A 26,736-nucleotide genomic window follows, 5' to 3' on the forward strand; every position below is an offset into this window, starting at 1 on the left:
GGCATCTGTGGGTTGTGTAACTCAAGTGGAAGGGAATTAAAAAGAAAAGCGGTTCAGCAGTCACCCAGAGTTCACGTGTCTCTCTGTTTTGCAGTGAATTTACACTTTGATGTTGGCACTCTGCAGCCACGCAAATGTCACTGCTTGATTTAACTGTGGCAACTAATTGTCTTTTTACAATTGGATATATATATTATTAAGTACATAAAATCAGTGTATTTGCAGTCAGACTTCACTTCACTTGCAGTGCAAGATGGAAAACCTGGCACATTTCCCTAGTTTTTGATTATATGCCTTGCCAGCTTCATACCGTTAATACTGATAACAAAGCTGTTGCTTGTCCTTGGGAAACGGCTTCTGTTTAAATGTTGCTTAAAGTGCCAAGCCATAGCAGTGTGCAACATGGGTCAAATGTGGTTTTTATTTATAACCAAGGTCCTTGCAAGGTTCACATTAACCTCCGAGTCTTATTTACTGTACCTGCTGGGCCGTATTAAGCAGAGTCCAGTTAGAGCTGGATGTAATTTGCGAAAGCCCAAGCCCAGATGTCCAGATTTCTTGGACACATTAATTCATCAATCCAGACAAAGGGTCTAAGCAGTCTGTGCCGCATTAGCCACTGTCTCGTAACTCTCTTAAAACCTGGCTCCTGGGGTCAAACTTTTGAGCTTCTTGCCAATTAAGGGCAGTTGTATGGTAAGCAGATCCATTCCTCGTGTGCCCGGAGGAATCACTATGTCTTATTTCATTCTAATTCCACTTTCCATCATGTTTCTGGAGCAGGACATGATGGAAATGGCTTGTGACAGTTCTGACCCATTTGGAGGTCTTTCGACACAACATGAACGGGTGAACTCTTCCTCCCTCACTCACACTGGCCTTAATGTCCTTGGTGGCCACATACAGTTTTTCATCTTGCAGCCAACATTATGGAAAATCTGCAGTGATTTCCTGCTTCCAAATCTGTCTGCCTAATAGGGACATTTTCTGCAATGTGAAAATACTGGACAGCAGCTCGCATGAATTTTCAGAAAACCCAGAAAACATACCTGCTTCAGGCTATGCATGTGCCAGTTTTTAATGTATTTAATGTTTTTACGCTATGCCTACTTCTTCGTAATCTTTCATGCATCTTTAGTTACTTTCCTTGTTTCTTTTGACATCTGGACCAAGACCCTTATTAAGAACTTTCCCAGCTGGTGGCTAGATGTTTTCATATAAAGTGAAAACCCAATCAAAGTTATAACGTTACTCTTTCTGGTTTGTTTGGCTCAGACTTTCGTCCAGATGTTCGGCAGAATTTTTTTTTTTTTTTTGTATTTGAACCTTTTGAACTGATTTTAACTGACTAACTGGTTCACCATCACTTACTGCTATTTAATTTCAAACAGAACTTTGATGATGTTGCATAAGAATTTTGAAAAGGTTATTCCAGCTCAGTGTGATGGTGATTGGCTTGTAAGGATTATGTAGTCTAGTTCTTCATATGCGCATGAGTGGAAAAAAGCTTAAAATTCTTCCCAATCCCACTACAGTGCCACTGGATACATTTTAAAGTGCTGTATTAAATTTAAAGAAAAGAAAAGAATTAGCTATAATTGCACAAAAACTGATCAATGAATAATTACAATTTTAAAATATGATTAAAAGGCATGCTCGAATGCTCAAATGCCAAAAAATATGTGAACAAAAATGTAAAAAATCAACACAAACAGATCTGTTCCTTAGCTATGTTTACATGAAGCCAAATATTGTCTCACATTAGTTTTATTCTATTTAGGCTTTTAAACCATTCTACAAACACCAAGATCAGATTTAACAAACACAGACAAGTTTCAGACCCTTACATTAACCTTTACCTCACCTAATCAGAAGAAAAACTGTACTGTATTAATAACTTAGTCTGCTAACTTTCAGACTGTATGCATCCTATGTTGAATACAATTAAAGAATAGGAAGAAACGTCCTCAGTGTTAACATAAATGTGTGGGAAAATAGACCTCTCTTTCTAAAATAAGAAAAGTTGTTTGTTTTTTTTGACATATTCAACATTTGTACACGAAAAAAAAACTGTTGGTCCAAAATCTTAATTCAGAATCGTTTAGGTAAGAATTAAAAAAAAAAAGTGTGTATGTAACCACTTACACTGTCTGTTATGTGGAAATAATAATTTAATAATACCTCTTGCTAACACTAACTTTGACATTATAACAAATATTGATACTGTGTGAATAAATCTATAATATTGTAAATAACTGTATGATTATTATTTCTGTATGCGTCAGCATATGGTAACAGGCAAAATTATAAATGAATAGAACTGATAATTGCCATTTAACTTTTTTCAATGTTTAAAAAAAATATTGCAATTGTAAGTGTCCATTCTGTTTTAGTACACATAACTGAAGTAAAACATTCACATTATGAGACCACTAGCTATTGTAGAATATAGTTTCATGCTCACAAGTTATTTTTTCTGGTTGTTGATGCCTGCAAATATTGATCATCTAAAAATAAGTTTAATAATTGTGAAATTTTAAATTTAAAAATAACACATACTGAGAAGGCAACCCTAAAATTCCACTGCTTGGAAAAAATGAAAATCTGATAAGAACAGATATGGTGGGAAAATGCCACTGAAAAATATAATATAATAACTGGGTGTGATTTTCAGATTCTTTTTAATGAGGCATCCACATCCCCCCTCTAGATAAACACCTGGTGCTTTGTTAGTCCGTCTGTTTTCCTGTGTGTGCTCGTTGTGCCTACCTTTGTTTCTTGGAAAGGTGTTTTGTTTTGACTATTTGAGCTAGCTTTCTGGATTCTGTTTTTGCAGATTTTTCTACATTTGAATCGGCTATTACATGGTCATTTTTTCTTCTGCATGCCTGCCTTCTGGATATAGGTTCTTTTTTTTACACTACTGCAAATGCAATAAGCCGTTAGTACAGCCCAACATCTGACTATTTTCATTAAAGAAAAGAAGAACAACATGAACTTGGCTGGTTCGCAACTCTTTTCTGTAAGTGGTTACACCAGTTGCAAAGGAGGGCTCTGGACGTAGTGTGGTAGCAATGAATTATGCAAAGGACAAGAACGCTACAAATCCCCCTTATCCCTATTCAACCATAATTCAGTCTACAACAAAAAAAACATTGCTTAAGTACCTGAAACATTCCTAAATTAAATGAATTTTCCAATATAAAAATGCTACCGTCACTCACGTAAAAACCTGTAATCTTCTTTGCACCCATCTTTCCCTCCACCAAGTGTACTTTATGTTCTTCCCTGCTCAGAGAAAAAAAAAAATCTATCAATTTGTTCCAATGCTGGACTGTGCTGGGCCCATAGTCATCAAGGTATAACCAAGTGGGAGAAATTATGGGTGGTCAAGGGTAGCAGTTGAAAAGGGTTGGGTGTACCCCCCTCCACTGAACTCCTGAACCTCTCCCCACTCCTCATGGGGTAAACCATTTAACACACACGCCATTCTCCAGCGGGTCAGGTCGAGGTCTCCAGCCTTTCACGCGTCGGCTGCTAATGAGGTTTCAAAAATCTCTGAGCAAGGTGAAAGGAGCCTGACCTACACTCAAGAAACGGAGCTGTGGAGAGATGGCAGCGCTGTTAGTCAAATCACTTCTGACACAAAACCACAGAACAATGTGCAGTAGGAAGGCTCCGGGCATACACTGAGAGAAGTGATGCTAACTTAAATGTTTAATTTGACCTAAAATAATCATCTCTGGATTTGCAGCTGCTTTTGAGACAGACATGAAGCTCATCAAGTCCATTTTGATGTGTATGCAATGCGACATTCATGAACATGAAAGCATTTACTAAATCTTTAGCCATGCTTTTAGCATTGGTGAAGTTACTACAGAAGATTTAATTTTTAAACTGTAGGAATTTGAATTATTTCCTGAGGGACTTTTTCCCCCTTTCTTTTTAGGAAAGCTCATTGTGAGCTCAAATAAATCCCATCAGTGTAGGACTTGTACCGCTGAAGGTTAAATAACCCCTCTCTTACAGTTTTCTTTTTCCATAAAACACCCGGTCAGGCATTTTAAATGTTACAATTCTCAACATAAATACAGCACTCTATTGAGCAAAGACAGAAAGCAACAACTAAGCAGAAGTTTAGCTAAACTGGTTTCAATCTGGCTTGTAAACCAAATAAATTATTTTTGAATGAGTTTTTATGAATCATTTTTTTTGCCCTTTTAGGCTGTGTAACCGAGCAAAATATATTGCCACGAATCCAAATATTGCATGCACAAGGGGAAAATGAAGCTTATGATGATTTGAATCTTGTATTTTAAAAGGATTAAAAACACTAACAGGTGGAATATTAAAGCAAAAGAGAGAGAAAGAGAGAGAGAGAAAGATCCTTTGCACCTACAGTGAGGGCATCCTGGGGCTCTGTTGTACTGATGAAACTCTTTTATCCTGATGAGAGTGGTCTCTTCCAGATTGCCAGTTCCCTGAATGATCTGTGAGCATTATGTGAATCATATGCTAAAGATTTCTGTGTCATCTGATAGAAGCAGTGTGTCTGGATTAATGGCATCTCCACTAGAAGTTCCAGGAAGTTGTAAATACAATGGCTTAACAAAGATTTCCTGACAGCATGCTGTGGCCCAATTCCTTACTAAGAAACTTATGTTAGCTTTTTTCTTTAATCTTTCACCCATCTACATGCCTGCTCTGTCATGGGTAGATGGGGCCACCACTCAGTACACTTAAAAAACGATGTAGAAAAAAACAAACAAACCCCATGTTAGCTATTGAATGTAAGCAAGCTAGCTATAGCAACAACTTACTTTAGCTTTTCCTTTTCATTATGACTAAATGTCTCATTTGTTACTAAGGTTTTGCTTTGGGTTTGTCAGCGATGACTTTAAAAAATATATATATATATCATCGGGGTAAAAACAAATCAGAATTGGAGATATTAGCTGAAGTTTTCTTACCTGCTCTTTTCGGCTGTTTTTTCCCCTCAGTGCATTAGCTTCCTTGCGTTAGGTGTTTTCAAAAGTGTCACTCGGCTTAGCTTTCAAATTGTTTTTTTTTTTTTTTTTTTTTTTTACATTTACTCTAATAATTTATGTTATTGGGCAATTTTTGATCAAAGTATCAAACGTAATGTTAACCTAAAATACCACATTTTGCTTTTCTCAATTAATATTTAATTTGAATAAGAATTGTATCTAATGCTAGGAAAAAGTAATCCTCGGCATTTCAAGTGATTAGGTTTTGAGCGATTTGACATTATTTTAAATTGCAAAAGAAATAATAGTAAAGTAAAATATAAAAAGTATAAAAATATATATATATATATGAAAAATAAAAAAAATATTTACTTACAGCATTTATTTGTAGCTGCCTTTTACTTGATTAAATTAAATGCCAGCTGACTAGACTACTGCCACAGAGACACATTTTTATTACATGTAAACTTAAAAAAAAAAATCTTTAGAAATGACTTAACCAGTAATTATTTGTCTGGCAGTGCAACAGCCAGAATCCACTCATGTTTGTGACACCACATATTTTTAGATAAACACTGTAAAACAGACGTTAAAAATGCTGTTAATGATGATATTTTAAATCAATAAATAATGAAAAAAACCTTATCGACATTTTCTTTTTATTACAGATGTTTTTTTTCTTTGTGTTTTTTTTTTATTGAGGAGAGTCAAGTTGGGCTTTCCATTTTTAGAAAATAAACCAATGACAATATTACAAATAATGAAATTGTTACATCATTCACAGGGTTACAGTCAATATACATTTATACAGAAATACAGGATCTCCCACATCAGTCACAGTGGTCTGAACCAGCACTGGTCTATAATATAGGCTTTAACAGACCAGAGGAGCACACAGAGATCCCCTGACTGCACTAACCAACAGCCAGAGTGGTAGTGGTGGAGTGAGGGACTGGGGTAGGGTGAGAGAAACAGAAGGCAACACAAGTGACAGGATGCCATACTGGAAGAAAAGTTTGTTCAACTGAGGGAAAGACACAGGGCTGCTCTGAGCAGCAGCCAGCATTTGTCCATCAGCAGCAGCTTTCTGAAATGTCCTAAACACTGGTAATCTGGCTGCTGCAGCATTCGCAAACTACTTGGACCTGAAAATGTCACTCCAACGAGATACATTTGACCACCACGGCAGTAGAGGGCGCTCTGGTACTTCAGTCTTCAGCCATTAAAGAGGAGCCATTTTCTGCCACAACAGGAGCTAGACTTCAAGGTCTGACCAAACTGTAGTAAGGTGGCGTCCATATGCAGCCCAGTTGCTGGCACAGCTCGTGTTTATGCACACGGTCGCGTAACTGTAACACTGAGGCTTAACGGTTTTTCTTCGTCCTTCAAAAATTGGCACACGGTGAGGACAGAGCTGAGTGGTTTTACTTTTCTTCACAGATGTAAAAGGAGAAAGTACAACATGTTTCTCTGAAAAATGCAGAGACAAAATGTGTGAAACCATCACTGGCATCACCACCACACTGCATCTACTTTACTACCCATAGGAAAACAAGGGAAACTGGAGTCTGCATGTGTAGATGCCGTATTTTTGCTGCGGTAGGACTACACCTGTTGAGGTACTCATACATGCGGTTTTTTGTGGGGGAGGTGAATGGTAAAAAGCAACTGCTCTGAAAGAAAAAATAAGCAAGTGAATAAAATAAAGAGCACAAAGACCCTTCTGTATTTACAAGTCATCAAATTTCCAAGTGATTGAATATTCTGATATATACTACTGCACTTCTGAACTGTGAAAACCATTTACAAAAATGGAAAAGTAATTTCATTTAAATGAAATATTCAGTCTGATTTCAGAGGCAATAAAAGAATAATCACATTGAGTGAAAATTCTTTTAGAAACATGCCTGTCATAAAAACTGCACTAGCTGAATCACTAATTCATTTTCTATACATTTTTCAATAGCCTAGAAGTTGAACATAAGGGTTCGCTGGTCACTGCTCTGATCTGCAACAATACTTTTTTGTGCCACGAGAATCATAAGATACATAGAGCAGACACTTCATGCTGCATTTCCAAACACTCCAAATTCAAACGAAAGATTTAAACTCCAATATATGAAATGAAAAATGAAACAAAACCAAACTTTCAGAAAAAGAATTCTCTAAGCTGCAAGAAGTACAGACAGTATGGACCAAAAGAAATTGAATAATTTCAGCACTATTCCACCGCTGCGGCATGTCTGCCCACCCTGTTTTAGGTACTTCCTTGAAGCTAACGTCAAGGATAATTGCTTGATTAATAACTCACAGTCTTGGCAGCATCCAAGGACAAGCATCTGAATGAGCTTTAATGGGGCTGGAGCGAAACCTCACCAGCCTTGTGTATACTCGAGTCTAATTTCTTAAGTGTTTTTCCTGACGACAGCATATTTGCTGTACCATGAGAACGTACAGCCTCAACTAAATAAAACTGATGAGCTGTTAAGTATTGGGAAATGGAAAGGGAAGATAATCAAAACTTAGGAAAAAAAAGAAGACTACATGTTGGCATCAGTGGCATTTAGGTCACAGCATCACTTCTCACTCGCTTCTCAGCTATGACTTAACAGCTCATGAGTCTCCTCCTCCAGTTTCATATGTTATGAAAAGCTTCCAGGGAAATATTTGTTCGATGTGTTGTACCGCAGATGAAAATAACCAAGCAGAGCATAGAACAGAAAAAGAATGAAAATACCGCCATCCACTCTTGGCCTTAAATTCTCTGGACAGGCAGGGATAATGAAAGGTAGAACGACAGTGGAGCAGTAACTGAGGTTTCTCACTTTCTTTAAGAGGGGCTTTGGTGCTAAAGCTGTCTCGGGAACTCCTGTCTACATCTGAGGATTTGGTGCAAGCAAACATGGAAGCATTGTCCGGTCCGGAGGAATCTTACTCTCATACTCAGTGGCATGCAGCATTAGGACAAGACATGACACAACTGCCCCACGCATGAGTGGCAGTTCGCCTGCTGCTGTAGATTCTTTTAAAATCGCCAAGATGAAACCGGACAACTGTTGGAAGCCGACTGTGTGGAGATCAGTGGAAGCGGCAGACAGGTGGCCCACAGGCATGTCTGTGATCAAGAGGACGGGGAAGGAATCAGTGCCTGGACAGAGCAGCAGTGATCAGGGTGCGGCTGCCCCGCTGTGACCAGACACATCTGACCGATGGCTCACAGCTGGACATCCATGTCTGGCTGTCAGGTCTCAGAGCGCAGCTCAGTGGGAGCTCTCCACTGCTGATAACATTTAGTGGCTATGTACATAAACCCCCATCTGATTCAACATTCACCATCGCTGGAGAATGACTGCATTGCTATACACTCCATCTTTCCCCCCCATAACCCTTCCAACAGGTTACTGACCACAACACAAACAATGACTGAGTGCTCTGAACTTATTAGACAGTACCGGTCACAGGAAACCATAAAATAAATGCATATACTGTCTATTAAATAAAGCCAAGGCCTGTTACATGAAATTGCCATTTATCTACATGGTTTTGTGCACCAACATGATTCAAAAATAATTTCAAAGCATTTATGGAAGATCCAGAGTGTTTTGTTGGAGTCACACAGTAGACTCAGTGCAGAAAAAAAAACTTAAAGTAATAATAGCAGTTCATTGATACCAATAGAGAAATTAATACAACGCATTGCATGTTTTTCCATTCAGTCAACATCTCGCTGAAAAGTCTATTCATGAGTGGGATTGTGTGTGCGAGGGGAAAAAATGTACGAATTTGTTTACAAAAAGAAAACTGGCAGAAGAAGACCGAATATAATGCAGACGCATTACACTCTGTAAAGTGTGTCAAATCTAAGCTCTTACCAAACAGAGTTCTAGTAATTGCAGCAAATCAAAGCACTGTGAAATTAAGCACTCACTCAGCATGCTATCAAACAAGTCCCGACATTTCGGGAGCGACTGCTTCTTTGTGCATGTGTTATGCATGTGCACATGCGGACACACAGCACTGGAGATGAACATGAGGGAGGAAGCTATAACAGGGACTTAATGCATGTGGATTCTAATGTATAACCTGTCTCTTTTTGTACGACTACACAGGAATTCAATTTGCTTAAAAAAAAAAAAATCAAGCAAATAAACTCAAGACCCCCACCTTTGCAATCAGTTCTTCTACTCCTGAACTGTTTAATTACAATAGCTATCTCTGAGTCACCGTTTTATGGCAGGTCATGTGCATTTGATATGTACAGTACAGGATCATGATTGGGGTGCAAAATACTTCTATTTGGCAGGCTGTGAGGGAAAAAAAACACTTTAATTTTCTTTAGTGAGAGGAAGCATGGTGAGAGGGAGTCTTCATCACAAAATATCACACAATATAGAAAATTACTTGCAATGAGATTTTTTTTTTTCCTTTTTCTTCAGTGTTGATTTCACTGTTTGTCAGTCTGATTGAAAGTGTTTTTGACATTGTCTGTGGCAAAAGTTGTCTAGTTCACTCTTTTATATCATCTTTCCCGGGGAAACAGTTGGGTGTACACATCGGATCACCTTGTCTCCTCCACACCTTGCCTTTCAGAAAACCACAGAGAATTTCTGTGTTTTTGCACAATGTCCAAAATTAAAAACGAAAACAAAAAAAAACCAAAATCCAGACCTTGTTGAGGGCAGTCTCCTCAACTCTTCCTTGTGTTCTTTTTTGTTGCCCTTTTAAAGGGTAGCTTTCCTACTCAGTTCATCTAGTGTTCAACCTTATATCATCTATAAATTTAGATAAACTCCTTTCCTTTTTCAGTTTTTCTTCTTTTTTTTGTTTAAAAAATTCTTTACAAAATGATCAGAACAAGCAAACCCCCCCAAAAAATAAAATAAAAATAAAACAACATCAATGAAAAAAGGTGGAAGATTGAAAAATGCGTTGCTGGTCACGTCTAACCTCCCATGTTTCTGGCTCTAAAGGTGGATTGGCTGTGGGCGGTCTGATGCTTCTTCACAAGGACTTTTGTATTCCTAACTCTCCACAGATGATCCCAAGGATGGAGGGAGAGTCAGGGTAAGGGGATAGGAGGAGCAGAGAGGGAAGTGGAAAAGGGAATGGGAGATGAATGGCAGTCTGGTGGGAAGACCAGACACATTGTCACATGGAAAAAAAAAAGAAAAGAAAAAAAAACATCAACTCCATCCTCTGCACCCAGAGCCCTGCATCCCAACCGCCTTATTTTTCCCTCTGCTCCACTTGGGCGGGTCAAACCTCCACCGACTGGATCTGGTTCATCTGTGCCCGCATCATCTGGACACTGTTCAAGATCTTCTTTTGATGGCCTGCTAACGTCACACCAACCCTCAGGATGTCACTGGAAGTCCAGACAGAAGCAGATGTTAGGCTGATGTTACCACAGGCTATAAAACAGGCTTTCACGACCTATTATTCCATCTATCTTTCAATCTTTCCATCCACCCACAATATGCATCTAAAAGACAAACGGGCATTTGCCAAAAAAAGTCAGAAATTGGTAGCAACATATCACCACATATCACAGCATAATATGACAGCATAAGACATGACACAAGCATTACAACTGAAAAAAACACATGTATGAAAAAATGGTTTGACAGTAATCGAACAAAAGCATGAATGATTTTGACAAGACACAGTTGTGTGTCCATGCACTGAGGTTAGAAATAAAACAAAAATAAAGCTTGAATGTCAGTTTTATTGTAAAGGAAGTCTTCTGGCTGTCTCTCACCACTAAATCGAATGTATACAATGCCAAAATCGCAACAAGTTTTTTCTCTAAAGTCTACCATAGAGAACATCCGTTACAAAGATCATGAGTTCCTGCTGAAATATCCAGTCCCACATTGTCTCAAGGCTTCGGCCCCAAATATCACTTGCTTATAATGTGTTTCTTATCCATAAAATAATTAGTTTTCTTTCTCCTACTGCTAAGTCTCAGCAGTAATCACAGTTGTTGAATTACCCATTACCATCTGTTTTCTTCAAAAGAACTGAAGCTCAACATTTCTGTGAAACAATGTCAGGCATGTGATACTGTTATACACTGACAGCAATTTTTTTTTTTTATCCATTTCTCTACATGTGGCACTCTTAACAAGATTTTATTTTATACGTTTGGGGTAATTGTTCTCCTAGTATTTCATGAAACCGACCCCACATTCTGATGTTTCCTCTAAATCTTTAAAGCGAGGTCAAAGAGAGGCCTGCTGAACACATGGCAGAGAATAAAGGGTGATTTTATAGCTCTGAGCTATTGTGCCGATGGTTCAGCCTTGCAACTGCATTATTACAATCTGCTAATTACATGCAGTGCTTGCGTCTTTTCTAACAGGCCAGAGGCAGAGTTTTAGGGATATATGAGACTCAGCAAACCCACTTCTTGTGATCTTTTTTTTTTTTTCTTTTTCCTTATCGTATCCAGAATACCAGCAATCATCAGCACTTACTCCATGGTCATCTGAGACACCACATCAAATGTAGTGAAGTCCGCATTGGCAAAGCTGTCTTTATACTGGCCCATCTTGATGGCGTCCAGCCACTCATCCACAGTGCTGAAGCTGGAGAAGTCTGGGATGCTGCGGTCCAGGAGAGGGAGATGAACACTGAAGGGGACACAAGCGGGGCCCGTTAAGAACAACGATAATACAAAATGGCAGTTTGAACATCAAAGCCAGTCTAGACCACCTGGGTATGATTCAAAGATGAATTATTACATTACATTTTCAAAATGTGAGACGGAACTTACAAAAATCCCACCGGCCTTATCCATGAACCAATATTTTCCAAAGTGATTCCTCATAAAGGGTATTTTCCAAATGAAGTGATAGGCTTCAGGGAGCCAATATATTCACTCAGTCTGTGTGGAAAATCTGGCCCTTAGTCCTGCAGTTCACCACAAACTAAACTACAGACGGGGATAATGGAAATCAGTAAACCCTGGCTCTCAAAGGAAACTAACACCCAGAGCAGAAACGCTTCAAATGTTTTGAAAATTTTGAAAGTGCTTCAATCGAGGATTTGCCTGAAGCATTCGTGGGAAGGATCTGATCTATCAAACCAAGGCTTTAATTTACATAACCGCTCGGCGCCATGGGAAACAAGAGACAAAAGTTGACGGTGCTGTGGATGACACTGTAGCAAGAGGACAAATTTAGAAAGAGCAGAGTCTTTTCATGGAGAAAAACTCTGATGCTTATATACTATCATTGACAAAATCTGTTTTTCACTCACCCTGAAGATAAAGGGGTCATCGCCTTCAGTGTGTTAGGATTACGGATCATCTTGTCAAGGTTGTTAACAATCTGGCTGAACTTGGGCCGGTTGTTGCGGTCTTTCTGCCAGCAGTCCAACATGAGCTGGTGAAGGGCACTGGGACAGTCCATGGGCGGGGGAAGCCGGTAGTCCTGCTCAATGGCGTTGATGACCTGCAGGGGGAGACACAGATTTCTAAGGGCCGCTATGAGGCTCTACAAAGAGGAAACTGATTTTTAGGGAGAAGAGATTTAAGAGCCAATTCTGGAAGATGTGAAGACATCTTTCCTTTATTATAAATAACAATATGATAGTTTAAAATACTGAATTACATGGGCTACATTTGAAAGTATGGATGTTTGTCTGACAATATACTATAATACATTACGTTATTAGATTGTTAGTTGCAGCAGTGCTTTTGAAAATAAAATCATGTAAGGTAGGACAAGGAAAAACAAAACAAAAGATTTACATTTTTATTTTTTGGTAAACTTTACATGTATTTATTGATATTTCTAAGACTTAGAGAAAAAGAAAAGTATCTTTGTTCAGAGTGCCAAAATAATGGCTCATAAAACTTTGAAAAGTTACAAGAAGCAGCTGCTTTTTATTGGGAAATTAAATCAATTTAATTTTTTAACGATGTAGTATCCCACGCCTAAAAAAATAAAAGAATTCTCAATATTTCCCTAACAAATACAGTTATTAATTATTATTATTTTAGCTTTATAGAGTAATGACCCATCCACAGTAAAAATTCATCACAGCCACATCTAACACCAAGTAAATGCTGGCGCTGATGCTTTCATTTCTGATTAAATGAAAACATCAGTTAAGCAGTGAACTGCTACAGCCATTACTTTGTGCATTAGTGTGCAAAGCAATGGCTGAAATATTTAAATTACTTTTAATTACAGTTATTCCATATATATAATATATGTGGAATATTTTTGTACAGAATTCACAATGTTAATTCAGATTTTGAAGAGGTGTGAAACTCTAGTTAGGTCAGTAGGAACGTAAACCTTATTCCAACAGCTTTACATTTCCCCTTACACTCTGCCAACAGTGACTTAATCTCCGGCCTTTAAAATGTATTTAATGCTTTCTCCCCATTAAGCCACCTTAAATATGTGTCTGACGTGTGCCATGGATGTTGTTGGTCGAGGGAGCACACAGAGGTGGTGCACGGTTAACAGAGTGAAACAACTCAGAGGACACTTGTGACAAGGATGCCCAATCCCCTGCTCATTATCAGGACCATTAAAGAAGCTCCATTCAGACCCAGATTAATCTCATTCATGAGACCTCCAAACGAGGACCCCGATGGAGCAGAAACACTATCTGGAGCTGCTAATAAGATAACTGTTGAGGTCCTCAGTCCCTCTTAGCACATTAGTGTTCTCACTTTCAATTTGAAACTATTTTCATTATCTCTCTCCCCATAATTTGCTCTCCCCTCCACTACCCAGAGGGAGATAGAAAATGGAGGCTCCAGTCAAGAGCAGAAATTGTCCACTGAGCAGGGCTGTGCATTTCAAATGATCTGATTATGTCTCTGTGGCGAGTGCGGGGAAATTTTCATATAAAGCCCATGTGTGAAAGCTGCTGTTTAGCTAAGGGAAAGCAGATACGATGGCAAAATGCCTCTCTAAGGAATTTGAGGCTGTAATGAAACTCAGAAAGCCAAAAATGTACCCGTAGTAAGGCCTCATTTAAAATGTTTCGAGGGGAACTTTGTCTAAAGAATTAAGAACAGCCAATTTAAAAATTATTTCAGCAAAAATTAAATACATACATCTTGATTAGTCATGTCCCAGTAAGGCCTCTCTCCGTAGGACATGACTTCCCACATGACAATCCCATAGCTCCACACATCACTAGCAGAGGTGAACTTTCTGTACTGGATAGCTTCGGGTGCAGTCCATCGGATAGGGATCTTCCCTCCCTATGAACACAAAGGGCACAACCTCAGCGAAAGACGCAAGACCGAAACCTGACCGTCACAGTGTCCTGGCTCCGGAGAGAGACACTGTTCATGGCAACAATGCTGATGGTAATCCAAACTGGGAGATGGATATAACAAAACCCCTGGGAGGAAAGTGTGGTACATGAAATACTGGAGAGAGAGGAAGTAAAGAACAGGTGAAGGGGTGATATTTGTCTTGATAGGGAAAGCAGTCTGGGAGTGCACTGTAGTATGCACGTCAGAGCTTGACTTAACCCTTAAAATGACCTATAAAACTTTTTGCCTGCAGCAGACGTGGTCATTTGCAAAATCATGTATATCGTTTAGAAGACACAGTTTTATTGACTGTTTGTGTGTCTCGTGTCTCATTAGGTGAAGGTAAGACTTGATTCTTTCATACCAAAGCGCTAGTGTAAGTAGGATCCGATGTATCATCCTCGAGGAAACGTGAAAGGCCGAAGTCTGACACCTTGCACACAAGGTTGCTGTTGACCAGGATGTTTCGGGCAGCAAGGTCACGGTGCACATAATTCATGTCGGCAAGGTATTTCATGCCCGAGGCGATGCCGCGTAGCATACCAACAAGCTGGATCACTGTGAACTGCCCATCGTTTTGCTGTAAAAGAGATATATTGAGTTACAACCGCGTATTACATGGAGGGGTTCATAAAGAGGAGAAATTCTGGTTCACAGCAGGACAATATGTGCATACAGTTAGACCATCAGTGCAAATTCATCTCTAGATTTGTCATTTCTCAACCAAGTTTAAAAAAATGTGTTTTCGGGATCATCAGTCATGGTTTAATATATGTAAAAAGAAAAAAAGAAAAAGTTTCACTGTCTTGCCTTAAACTTTTTTTAAACTTTTTATTAAACTTAAAAGAAAAAGTTGTGTGTGTCCAGCTTGAGACTCAAAAAGACTATACCTAAAAGGACTTTGTCAAAAAAATACATCCAAAAGGGACAGGTGCTGTGCTCATACACTACAGGCATCATCTATTTGATGCACCAAATAAAATGTGACATTTCAAGCACCACTGGTGATGAAGAGCAGTGGTGTTGAAATGTCACATTTTTTATGCTTAAAGCTTTTATTTTGTTGCATACAATTTAAACATTCTTTTTTCATAGATGAAAATGTTAATAATGTGATTTTCTTTCTTTTAACTGTTCCACACACTCTGCTAAAAATGTGCTACAAATACACACTTTAGTTTAATATAGTTAGATTATATATAGAAAAAAAACATGTATAGATCTGCCTGAAACCCGAGCCCATAATGTCAGCGTAGAAAGTTACTATAACGTATTAGCTTTCCTTTAACAAAACACATTGAAGACAATGTTTGGGTTTGTACAACTCGGCTCAGCACGGACGGGCAGGACTAAGCTAGGTCTGGCTGGCAGTCTACAGCTGTTCCCCGCCCTGGTTTGGTTAGGGCTTTACCCCATACGTGGGGAGCGTCTGGAGCAGTGGTGCAGCTGTGCCTCCAACTGTGCACACCTGCACTCTCCCCACCACCCACCACGTTGCCCGGAAAACAAAAGATTCCACAGGATGGTGCATGGGAGCTCAGAGCCGGGTGTGAACAGACAAAAAGGCTAAGAAGTAGAATTGGAAGGGCAGGCAAACAAGGCCCAGAGCACAGCCAAATTCCTCTAGCCCATTTCTCTTTCAAACACTTTGCTGCTCATTAGCCGAGTGGATGCTTCTCCTCACGTCAAGCTGCTCCTCCTTGTGTACCACAGCAATTAAGCAGAATGCATTATTCATGAAACTTTTCTCACAAATACACAGTGCCACCTCATCTGAAAGCTATGTTTGCATATACTTTAATTGGAAAGATTCCTCCAAAGTCTTTGGGGTCAGACTAACTGGAAGTAATACCCATGAATTTGTGAATGAAGGTCTAGTGTGACTGATATGAAAGCAGTGTTTCACATTAGAGACAGAATTTCATTTTTTGTACTTTCTCACCTCATATTGAGCTGCAGACACAACCCCCAGCTCTGATCGATCTATTCCTTTCTCTACCTTGCTGCAGGTTTGCTGCAGAAAGCAGCAGGGGAGACAGTCCTCCTGCAGGCAGCTCACTGCAGTGACCATTTAAACAACCGCCCACCAATCACCTCAGAGAAGACACAAACCATGTTCGGAGGCTTTGACACTGTCAGCAACTGTTGTCATAAACTGTCACCATGAGGCGTTGCAGGCGTTCCCTGTTGCTTTGAGTACAATGTGCTGTCAAATATGTTTAGCAAAGATCTAAATATACACAAACACCATGAGCCTCAAGATCAAATTCCAAAAAGAGACGATCCTTTCCCTCTCAGAGGTCAGAGGCAGAATGCAAATAAAGATTTTGAAACCAGTCTGAGCAGTATGCTGACAGGAGCTTGGATGTTTGTTTCTTAAGTCTTGGCCTAGGAAAGTTAAACTGGTGGATATCATTTAAAGAGATCGAGACTGTTCTCTGGTAGTTAATAATTAACCAAAAATACCATAGGAAACAAAGAAGAAAGGCAGTGGTTCTGGTGCTCACTGAGAAAATGGAAATTAAGCAATAAGGCTAGATTAATCCATATAAAAAATACAAATCTACTAGTCTAAGATGCATTTTTATTTCACTCACATCCCAAGACAGATGGTAAAGGTTTGTCTGATATCTCATCTCATAGCCAGTATCATTTTTAAACATCTGACATCTCATTTTAACTCTAGCAAAGTATCTTAATTATTTATGGGGGTTGTAAATGGCAGAGCATGCCTGCCTCATTCTAATATCCTTCTCTGGTTAAGATTATGAAAATTAAAAATCTTGGGAGCAGTCCTTATTTCTTGTCAAGGAGTGGTGGGTGGGAGGGTCTCTGTATCTATAATCTGATATGTATGTGCATCCATACACATTGCAGCATATTAAGTAGAAAGAGTAAACAAAGGTAAAGACAAGAAAAACAGAAAAGTACACAGACAGTGCTGCAGTCTACCTTAAAATGCTTCTATATTTATTATTGGTTTCACTTTGACGAGAAACTCGGAGTAAAAAATGTTAGTGTTGGGGTGAACACACATTCAGTGTGTGTGATGCATGATTGATGAGAACAATTTTGAACACTGTAACTCACTGACTAAACTGGAGAGATTTTATGAATAATATTTCCTTGAACTAAGAAAAAACGAGTGCATAAATGACATCAAATTATTTGAGAAGTACTTGTGTAACTGTCAGTGTGCGTTTGCGTGCACGTGTCTATGTGCAAATACCATTTAGTATTCTTGTTTGTCATGCATCTAAATAACCAACAAACTAATATGGCTGAATGATTCATGTTTTCATATTAACACTGCAATCTGAAAACCATCCTACTTACAAAATGCAAAAGCTGCAATTTTACATTTTGAGAAGAACTTCACAAACTGTAATTAGCAGTGCATTAATAATCAGGAGATGCTAAAAAATTTCAAACTGACAACTGTTCATTTCTTCAACAACCATTGGAGGTAAATTTACTGAAGTGAAGCTAATTAGCATTAATTCCGTGATTTGGCATAACAAGTAAAATAAAAAATAAAATGAAAAACTTGTTTTCTTGATAATAATATGCTCTTATCATAGTAGGGGTGATTGCCTCTTGTCAGTTTTTGACAGGTAGTTAGCAGGAAACTCAGCAGTTGTCTAGTGTAACAGACACTATTGTCAAAAAACTCATTCTGCTAATACCATCACATCAGTTTTTAGGCTTGTCACAATAAAAGCCCTGAATTGAGACCTCTAAGCTTCAAAGCAGTGAAGCAGTTCATCTTGTCAGTGTGTGAAGTTAATGTTACTGTTAGCAAAACAGCTGCAATAAAGAGCTTTCAGTTTCATAAGTCAGTCTGGCTTACTGGCAGTTTGTCATTATTAATATACGGCTAACCATGCAACTAGCAGCAAACATAAATCAGTGCAATAATTATCTCATTTAGTACTATGTAGACCACATAAATTAAAATTTGTAGAAGACAACTAAATCACAGACGCAATATTGAGACAAAAAAAATCTATCATGGATGAGACCCAGGCTAAATAATGCAAACATGTAGTCACTTACTCTGAGGAAAGTGTCCAGAGATCCATTCTCCATGAACTCTGTGATGATCATGACGGGACTGCTCTTCGTGACCACACCTTCCAGATGAATCACGTTAGGATGGTCAAACTGGCCCATGATACTGGCCTCGCTCAGGAAGTCTCGCCGTTGCTTCTCTGTGTAGCCAGACTTCAGTGTTTTTATCGCCACAAACATCTCCCTTTTACCTGGAAGCTTTAGGTTTCCACTGCACACCTCCCCAAACTCTCCTGCAAAGAGGTTGCATAGAAAAAATTGTTTAATTAAAGTTTCCATCAACTCCTATTTAGAAATCAGCAAACATTGCGTCGTATTCTGGCCACGTTTCAGTCAGATTTTTCCATTACCTGCACCAATGACCTGTTCAATCTTCACACAGGATATATCAATCTCCTTCGCAAACTCCCTCACAGCCTCATTGGGGTCCTCATATGTGAACGGATCAATATAAATCTTCATTCCTGGAGTCACTTGTAAAAAAGGAAGGTACAGCTATAATATTTGATTCTTGTGGTCATGCTTACACTGCTGTGGCTTGACAACCAAATGCAGTGAGGCACATTAACAAGCAATTCACCTTGCATTCACACACTCCTGTACAATTATGGGATTTCTGGTGTGACATTCAAGCGATGAAGGTTGAAAGATGGAAGCGGTAGTGTAGTTACAAATAGAGGTTATAAGTAGTGCCTCATGGCTACCGTGCATGGCTATTCAGGCAGCAAGGACATGGTACCTCCAGTCCTATGACAAGGCAGGTTAAAATATATATATAATCTCCTGTGAGTCATAGTGCCATTAACACCCAGGAAAGAAACCTGGACCATATATCAGAATTGCTTAGCCCCACTCCGAGAAATAAATTGGCTATCCTAAGCCCCAGTGCCAGGTAAATTGGCTTAAGGTGGCTTTTAAGCGTTCAGGGACTTAAGTGTCCCAAGTTTTAAATCCGATTATTAAGCTCATACCTACACATCAAGCCAGAGGCTATTTGAATGGATACTGAACTAATGGTCCACTGCAGAGCTAGCCGAGGTAGCAGACTGCCTCAAAACCTGGCACACAACGCTGAAGAAACACGGTGCAGAGATGAACAGATGGAGACGATCTTACCAGGAAACCACCCACCCCCTTTACTAAACCCTAAAATCTCTTCCCAAGCTGTAGCACTGTTTAACAGACCACCTTCATGCGATGGCAAAGACCACCAAGAGCAAGGGCAGAAGTCTGAATTGTGACTGGTGTGAGGACAGAAGGCACACTGGCTTCTGATGTTAATAGCTGTGAAATACCCAAGCCTTTCACTAGCACAGTGAAACTGAAGTAAACTAGAATCCTTTGCACAGAGGGTTTTACACAAAAAAGATGAAGCAGAGTGGTAATTACAAAATAAAATAAACAAATTTAGATTAGGTCATAAACTTGAGCTCAAAACAGACCTCTGTTTCTCCAATCATGCAGGAAAGAGACAGATTAGCTTTAAGATCTTAGATGAAGCAGTGGTGAAATTACTCCTCAGTCCTTTTTCACAGATTTATCTCTGCATTATTGTCCCTATGATATTGTACTGCCTGAAAACGAAGAAAATCATTGAGTAATTTCGTTCATTCAGAGTCTTTTGAATTTTTTAACAATGACAAATGACTCACGTGCATTAGCATGCTAATGGCCTTAACGTGAGTAGAGACTGACCTATTTCTGGCACAATGGATTTAGTTAACTATGAAATGTGTTTCACAGTACAGACACACACACACACACACACACACACACACACACACACACACACACACACACACACACACACACACACACACACACACACACACACACACACACACACACACACACACACACACACACACACACACACACACACACACACACACACACACACACACACACACACACACACACACACACACGGAACGCTGGTTTTGATGTGGTTAAATCCAGGCTCTGAGTGAGCAGATCCAAATAACAAAGTGGGGGACGAGCAAATAATGGGGTGCTGTGCAGGGCTGTAGCCAAGGACACCAGCATGCAAGGTGGTAGCCATGGAGACAGGTGTGTGTGGCGGCATGAGGTCTGAGTGATAGCCATGGAGATGACTATGTGACATGGTAGTCATGGAGACAGGTGTGTCTGGTGCAGGAGGAGGAAACAATGGTGACCGCAAGCAGAGAGGAGTGGTGGTTTACTCACTGTGGCCGCTGGTGTAGTGCTGCAGCTTGTCTGTGTATTCTGAATCTGCCCTGTCAAAGCCACGCCTCCTGGGGGAAAGACAAAGAACTCTAGCACTGGTTCAAGGAAAGGGAGCAGGGAGGAGGAGAGAAACAAATCAAACACCCCCAGGTCTACCTAAACTGAGGAGATACCAACTCCTGCAAGCCAGGACTTGGTGAGCAGAGAAGCCTTTTGCTGTACTGAGAAAAGTATCCAGCTATGCAGTCTTACTAATTCGATTTTCTTTCCAGTACACAACAGTTGGGCAGCTGCATGAATCTGCATGTCTCTCCCTCCTGCCCCAAGTTCATATAACGATAATAGGGGGTGGTGGTTATTGGTAAACACATAAATACCAATTTTCAATTAGATAACCTTGTATGGTAATCGGTAACATCACAGAGACTCTTCAAACAAAACATGACAGAGGTCTTCTTCACAGAAAAATAAATACAGAAATATCAGGTATTGCCAATTACTACAGATCTTCCAATAAATACTTGACACTTTCACCAAAAACAAGTTAATCCCTCATAGACTGTTAAAATCCCCAAATTCAGCTACGAAAAGAAGAAATCTGTGCTCCAGTGCTGTGCTCTAAAAATCGAGTATCTGTTAGCATCTGTCACGTTTCTGTTTATGAATCCAACTTGTAACTAAGCGTGTCACCATAAGCAGATATCTCAGAGCGCCACCCTAAGTTCTGGCTCAAAACAAAACAAACAAACAAACAAAAAACACTAACAAGATAATACTTTGGTTAGATGAAAAAACAATTTTTAAAATTCTGTTTCATCATTAAAATCATAGTTTTAGCCACTGAGCAAGTTTTTAGTATTACAGACTTTACTTAACTTAATATATGGCGCATCAGATCAGATTCTTAGCCATTGTTAAAATTATCAGTGAGAAACCTTTTTGCCTCATCTTTTTTGCACTGTATGATCTACAGCATGTCATCACAATCTATGACGGTGATATGTCTAACCAAAAAAGCCTGCCTATATAGTGAAAAAGAAAAACAAAAATGGGTTAAATCTTCTATAGAACACTGAAAAATTCATCTTGCCGATTCTTCCGTGAATTAAAATGCTGTACAGGTGGATGGCTACACTTTTAATTTAAGCGGCCATAATGAGAACTGAATTCTTAATCTTGCATTATAAACCTCTGGCACCGTCTGAGCGTGAGCATCTAAAGAGCTCTAATTTCAGAGATCCAGACTTTTACATATTATTTCTGCTGCTGCGAGACTGGAACTTATTAAGAATTAATATATGTTAATCAAATTGTTTTCATCGCTGCAAAATCACATTTATGAAGCCATGACCCCGAGTAAGCTTACTAATAAAAACCCAACAAATAAAAAGTGCTCATGTTGCAAGCCTGTTCAGACATTATATCAGCGAGCAGTTTAATAAACTCTGTGCCAGGACTGACTCACCGATTACAGACGATGATGATGACAACCACCGCGATGAGGAACACCAACCCAGCAGCTGCTGAGCCAATGATGAGAGGCAGCTTCTCCTGAATGCTGGTGTTGTATTCCTCTGTAGAAAGAAAAAAGATATATAGATAAACACAGATAAACATGTGTCATGTAGAAATACACACACCCACGCACGCAGAGTCACAAGCTGAAACATATGGGCAAGCGTCTGAGCCACTGCATATGGAGGGAGCAATGGGTGACAGACAAACATACGGCTGGGTGAACCGATGAGCATTTTGGCATCTTGACTGGTTGCATGCACCATTTTCCAAAGCACAGTGAATGTGTTCAGATGCCACAGATATGGACAAATCATCTGGCAGAAAGTGTGTGAAGTGAGGAGAGAGAGCATGTTTGGGTGAGACCCAGACTGATCAGGCAGCCAAAAATGGGAAACCAGCTACTGAATGTGCACACAGCCACGGCGCCAGATTCTTTTCTTGAGTACCACGAATGATAAACAACTTTGCAATCTTCCAGACAAATGGGTGTGTGAGTTCCCCACAGCTTTTCCTGTGATACAGTATATGGCATTTCATAAATAGTTCATAATACGATGTAATGTAGGTGGTAGTAGAAAAAACCCACATTTATTAATGAACAATATTCACCACCAAGATGTTATTTACAACTACACCGTGTTTGTATTATTTATTTTTATTATTTACAAAGATGTGTGGGGCTAGAAGTGTTGCCTAAATCATTAATAACATATAATAAACTCTTTGGAGTCTTCAATCATTCATCAAGAATAAAGTTAGTGCAAGTGATTGATAGTGTGCTGATGTCTGAAGAAATGTGCTGGATTATTATAGGTTGCTGCAACTCTGATGAGAATTCACCAATGTAATAATTTCTCTGTACAATTGTATTTGTTTTTTAAACTTTGATGTGGATACAGTTTAACAATTAATTAAAGCATCTGTGCTTTTGTTTTGAAACCCCAGTTTCAAAAATATAGTTACAAGCACAGTAGTTTCTGTTTTTTAGGTTTTTTAAAACTTTTCGTTTGTTAGTCATTTTTCCTTTCGTCTTCTTTCAAACACACACACACACACACACGTTATAATCTCTGTTTACACAATATTTACAGGTACGAGACAGTTTGATACCTGTATCATTAGCACGGCATCAAGGATATTTGTATTAAAGGCTGAAGACGGCACCGCAGGCACAGGAAATATGATGTTCAGAGGGGGAAAACCCAGGCTTGGTTCTAAAATTAAACAATTCCACTGATGTCTGTTCTTCATCTTTAGTTGTATCACAGTACAAAGATAAGGTATCGCAGTACCTTGTGTTTTACTTGAAAGCTTAAAAACAAAAAAAGCTAATTTTTTTTCTTTTCATAAAGAAATCTGTTTAACAACACAAAGGAAAGAAATCTGCGGCGCTGAAAAGGAGGATAGTAATTATTATACAAATAAAATATTTAAGATTTCTCTTGCTGAAAAAGGGACACGATGAAAATAAGAATATGACTTCAAGGCCTGTCTTATATGGTTTCGGAGTATTGGGATTGTTTACGCCACAACATGCTTCCTTCGCATTCCCGCAGCTGTCTGAATTCATACTATACAACATGGTGTGTCGGCAGGCCACGCATGAAAGGTGATAACAGCCCTGCGTGCTCTGGTGAACATTGGCTGAATTCTCACCCTCAGTCATGGTCTGGAAGTACAGTTTGCCACTGTAACGTCCAAACCCAGCTACGGTGCGGGCCCGGACCTGGAACACGTAGATGCTTCCTGGCTTGAGGCTGCGGATGACTGCAGTGTTGGTCTGGCTTCTGATAGCGGTAGAGTTATATTCTGATTGGTCCTGCAAGAAAAAAACATGTTAAAGAAAACAAAATGTTACATTTGGGAACATTAGTAATAACAGTCTTATAAGAATTATTAACTACTTCTTAAAGTAGAACCCAGAAGAGACAAATAATTCAATAGCATTGACAAGCGCAGCATCTAGCACTTATAAGGAATTTTTAAATAATATATATGTATATTTTTCTTATCTTCATTCATCACGCTGTGTTGTTTTAAACTGTGCATATATTAATCACATTGTACCTGCAATGTTTGGAGCTGGAACAGTGCAGAGAAAAAAAAGCACTGATAAATTTCCTGACTTCTCTACATTTCTTTTACATTCAAGGTAACCTCAAGAGAACTAATATGAATCATTTGCTACCACAAAAATAATGCAGTGTTTAATAAAGAAGCATGACTGAAAGTGCTCCAACAGCCGCAGTTAAGAAGGTAGAGTTGGTGGCAGTTCTAGGTCAGTCGGCTTCTTTGAGCCATACGTTCTGATGATCAGAGTTGTATTTCACCACCACGCTCTTCCTCTCCAGAAAGCTGACAGGTTTGAGAGCAGAGACTCTTTTAACTGCTCCCTTCAATGCAGTGCTCAGCACACACTTCTGAGTCACAGCAGGGGTCAAGACGATTGTTTTGACAGCTCTCTCCAGCAGTGTCAGAAAAAGGAATTATACTGAAAAGTGGAATGGCTCAGCATGTAGACAAAAGCTTGACAAATGCTGCTTATGTGTGTGCAAATATGTGTGTGCGTGTCGTTATGTCTGTGAATGGCTATATGTATTTAAGTGAACGTTCTGCTCAAATCAATGCGCGTTTCTCACTTCAAGCGTTCTTGTGAGAAAGTATGCCGATTTGGTGGAGCCTGCCCCTTAAAAACTATTTTTACAGCAGTCAGTGTACCATTGTTTTAACCACAAGTCTGCATCAGTCCCCAGTGGCTGTACTGCAGGCCTGAGCATGGCTTCCTTTCCCAGTGACGTCTGCTCATTCTCTATAAATGAAAGAGAATTTCACAAGCTCTTTCTACAATCTTTATAGGATCTACTGTGGACAGACATTCTGAATTTAAATTAACAAACAAACAAAAACTGCTTAACAAATGACACTAACTGGCCACTTCATTAGATATACCTTACTAGTACCTAGTTGGACTCATGCTGTGTCATTTACACTATGCTCAGTTAGTTCAAAAGTGTGCTACAGCAATGTGCCCATATTATTACACCTCCACCAGCAGCCTAAACCTTTGATATGAGGCAGGATGGGCCAATGCTTTCATGTTATTTATGCCAAATTCTGGCAGAAATTCAGACTGATCAGACCAGGCAACATTTCTCAGATCTTTTATTGTCCTGTTTTGGTGAGTTTGTGCAAATTGTAGCCTCAGTTTTCTGTTCTTAGCTGACAGGAGTGCCACCCTGTGTGGTCTTCCTCTGCTATAGCCCATGGTTAAAGGTTCACCATTTGCAGAGACGCTCTTCTGTATACCTTGGCTGTAATGAGATGATATTGCCTTCCCAATAGCTTAAAGCAGTTTGGATATTCTCTTCTGTCATCGGTATAACCCAGAGAACTGCAGCGAGCTGGATACTTTCTTTTTTTCTGACCATTCTCTGTAAACCCTAGAGATGGTTATGTGGGAAAGTTCCAGTACATCAGCAGTTTCTGAAAAATTCAGACCAGCCCGTCTGGCATCAACAACCACACCATGTCCAAAGCCACTTAAATTCACTTTCTTCCCTATTCTGATGTTTGGTTTAAACTTCCGCAGATCGTCTTAGCATTTTCTACATGCCTAAATGTTTTGTGTTGCTGCCATGTGTTTGGCTGATTAGAAATTTTTATATCAAACCAAGCGTCCTGTGATTATATTTATTTATCCTAAAAAGAGAGAAAAAGAAATCGAATTTGTGTTTATGAGTACGAGTAAAGAGTGTGTGTTCAAATGAATGTGCATGAACTGTACCTTCTCATAATACCGCAGTTCGTAGTCTAGGATTACTCCATTAGGCTGGTCCGGCTGGGACCAGGAGAGGGTGATGCTGTCAACAGTACGGCTCACCTGGTGCATTATAGATACAGTCGATGGAGCTGTAAAGAGATAACAACAGCAGCATATTAAGTAAAAAGCAAATCAATCACCACCAACTTCATAGTCATGCTCAGGAGAGTTTTACAGCATCTTTAAACTCACAGCCAAACACTGGGTTCTGCAAAGGTGTAAGGCTATAAAATCTAATGTAATAAAGTGGAGTCTCCTGTTGGAGAGTTTCATGGCTAGGAAGCATTGCAAGTTGGCAAGTGACAACACTAGCTAAATCACATAAGCAGCCTCACGGGACTTCCCAGTATCAACCGTGACTTTCATGGGATTAATTCCCGCTTGTCTTACTGTTGATAACAGACCACCTTCTACAAATAAATCATTTTAAAATCACCAGACCATCATATATTACATGAAGAAAGCACATTTTGAAGCCAAATAAACTAAACAAATTGAGCAAATAACATGAGCCACAAAGAGTCTACACAACATTCTTACCAAGCTGTTTTTGTCTTCTCGCATTCCTATTTTATTAAGAAATTTTTACAAATGGTGTGTTTTCTCTGCCAACATTTTTTCCAATTCCACCATTTAAAAATAAATAAATAAGGGTGACTGTTGACTGTGATGGATTGGCTTAGTAATAAGATTAAGTCAAGCTGATTTTAAAGAGTGCTGCACAGTTGTTTGGCTGTAACGTTAAGTACCCATTTTCTAGTCAAATATTCAAAGCTATTGCTCTGTTTGCCGAACAACAACAACAAGTAAATGACCTAAAAGGTAAATCCCTCTGGTAATAGTAT

General features: G+C 39.2%; 1 protein-coding gene and 1 long non-coding RNA gene across 6 annotated transcripts in view; both read right to left on the reverse strand.

The window, feature by feature from the left end:
• Positions 1–1,518: 1,518 nt before the first annotated feature.
• Positions 1,519–5,075, reverse strand: LOC120440367. 2 transcript variants are annotated; one of them, XR_005613192.1, is made up of 3 exons: positions 4,971–5,075; positions 4,400–4,490; positions 1,519–3,602 (listed from the first exon to the last, which is right to left on the reverse strand). It is a non-coding gene; the product is annotated as an uncharacterized LOC120440367 (long non-coding RNA). The 2 variants fall into 2 exon arrangements; XR_005613193.1 differs by having other exon boundaries at positions 4,396–4,490.
• Positions 5,076–5,630: 555 nt separating this feature from the next.
• Positions 5,631–26,736, reverse strand: part of ephb2b (eph receptor B2b) — a 124,062-nt gene continuing 102,956 nt past the window's right edge. The window contains exons 6-16 of one of the 4 annotated variants that reach the window (XM_039612392.1): positions 25,856–25,980; positions 23,728–23,890; positions 22,019–22,127; positions 20,554–20,618; positions 18,696–18,809; positions 18,331–18,578; positions 14,639–14,854; positions 14,068–14,217; positions 12,249–12,442; positions 11,465–11,620; positions 5,631–10,353 (exon numbers count right to left, since the gene is read on the reverse strand). In XM_039612392.1, coding sequence (XP_039468326.1) covers positions 10,245–10,353; positions 11,465–11,620; positions 12,249–12,442; positions 14,068–14,217; positions 14,639–14,854; positions 18,331–18,578; positions 18,696–18,809; positions 20,554–20,618; positions 22,019–22,127; positions 23,728–23,890; positions 25,856–25,980 — 1,649 coding nt within the window. In that variant the 3' untranslated portion in view covers positions 5,631–10,244. Of the gene's footprint in view, positions 10,354–11,464; positions 11,621–12,248; positions 12,443–14,067; positions 14,218–14,638; positions 14,855–18,330; positions 18,579–18,695; positions 18,819–20,553; positions 20,622–22,018; positions 22,128–23,727; positions 23,891–25,855; positions 25,981–26,736 lie in introns of all 4 variants that reach the window. The other 3 variants (XM_031733250.2, XM_039612391.1, XM_039612390.1) reach the window with 3 other exon arrangements.

This window comes from Oreochromis aureus, linkage group 5 (assembly GCF_013358895.1).
Source record: "Oreochromis aureus strain Israel breed Guangdong linkage group 5, ZZ_aureus, whole genome shotgun sequence".
Classification (NCBI taxonomy): domain Eukaryota; kingdom Metazoa; phylum Chordata; class Actinopteri; order Cichliformes; family Cichlidae; genus Oreochromis; species Oreochromis aureus.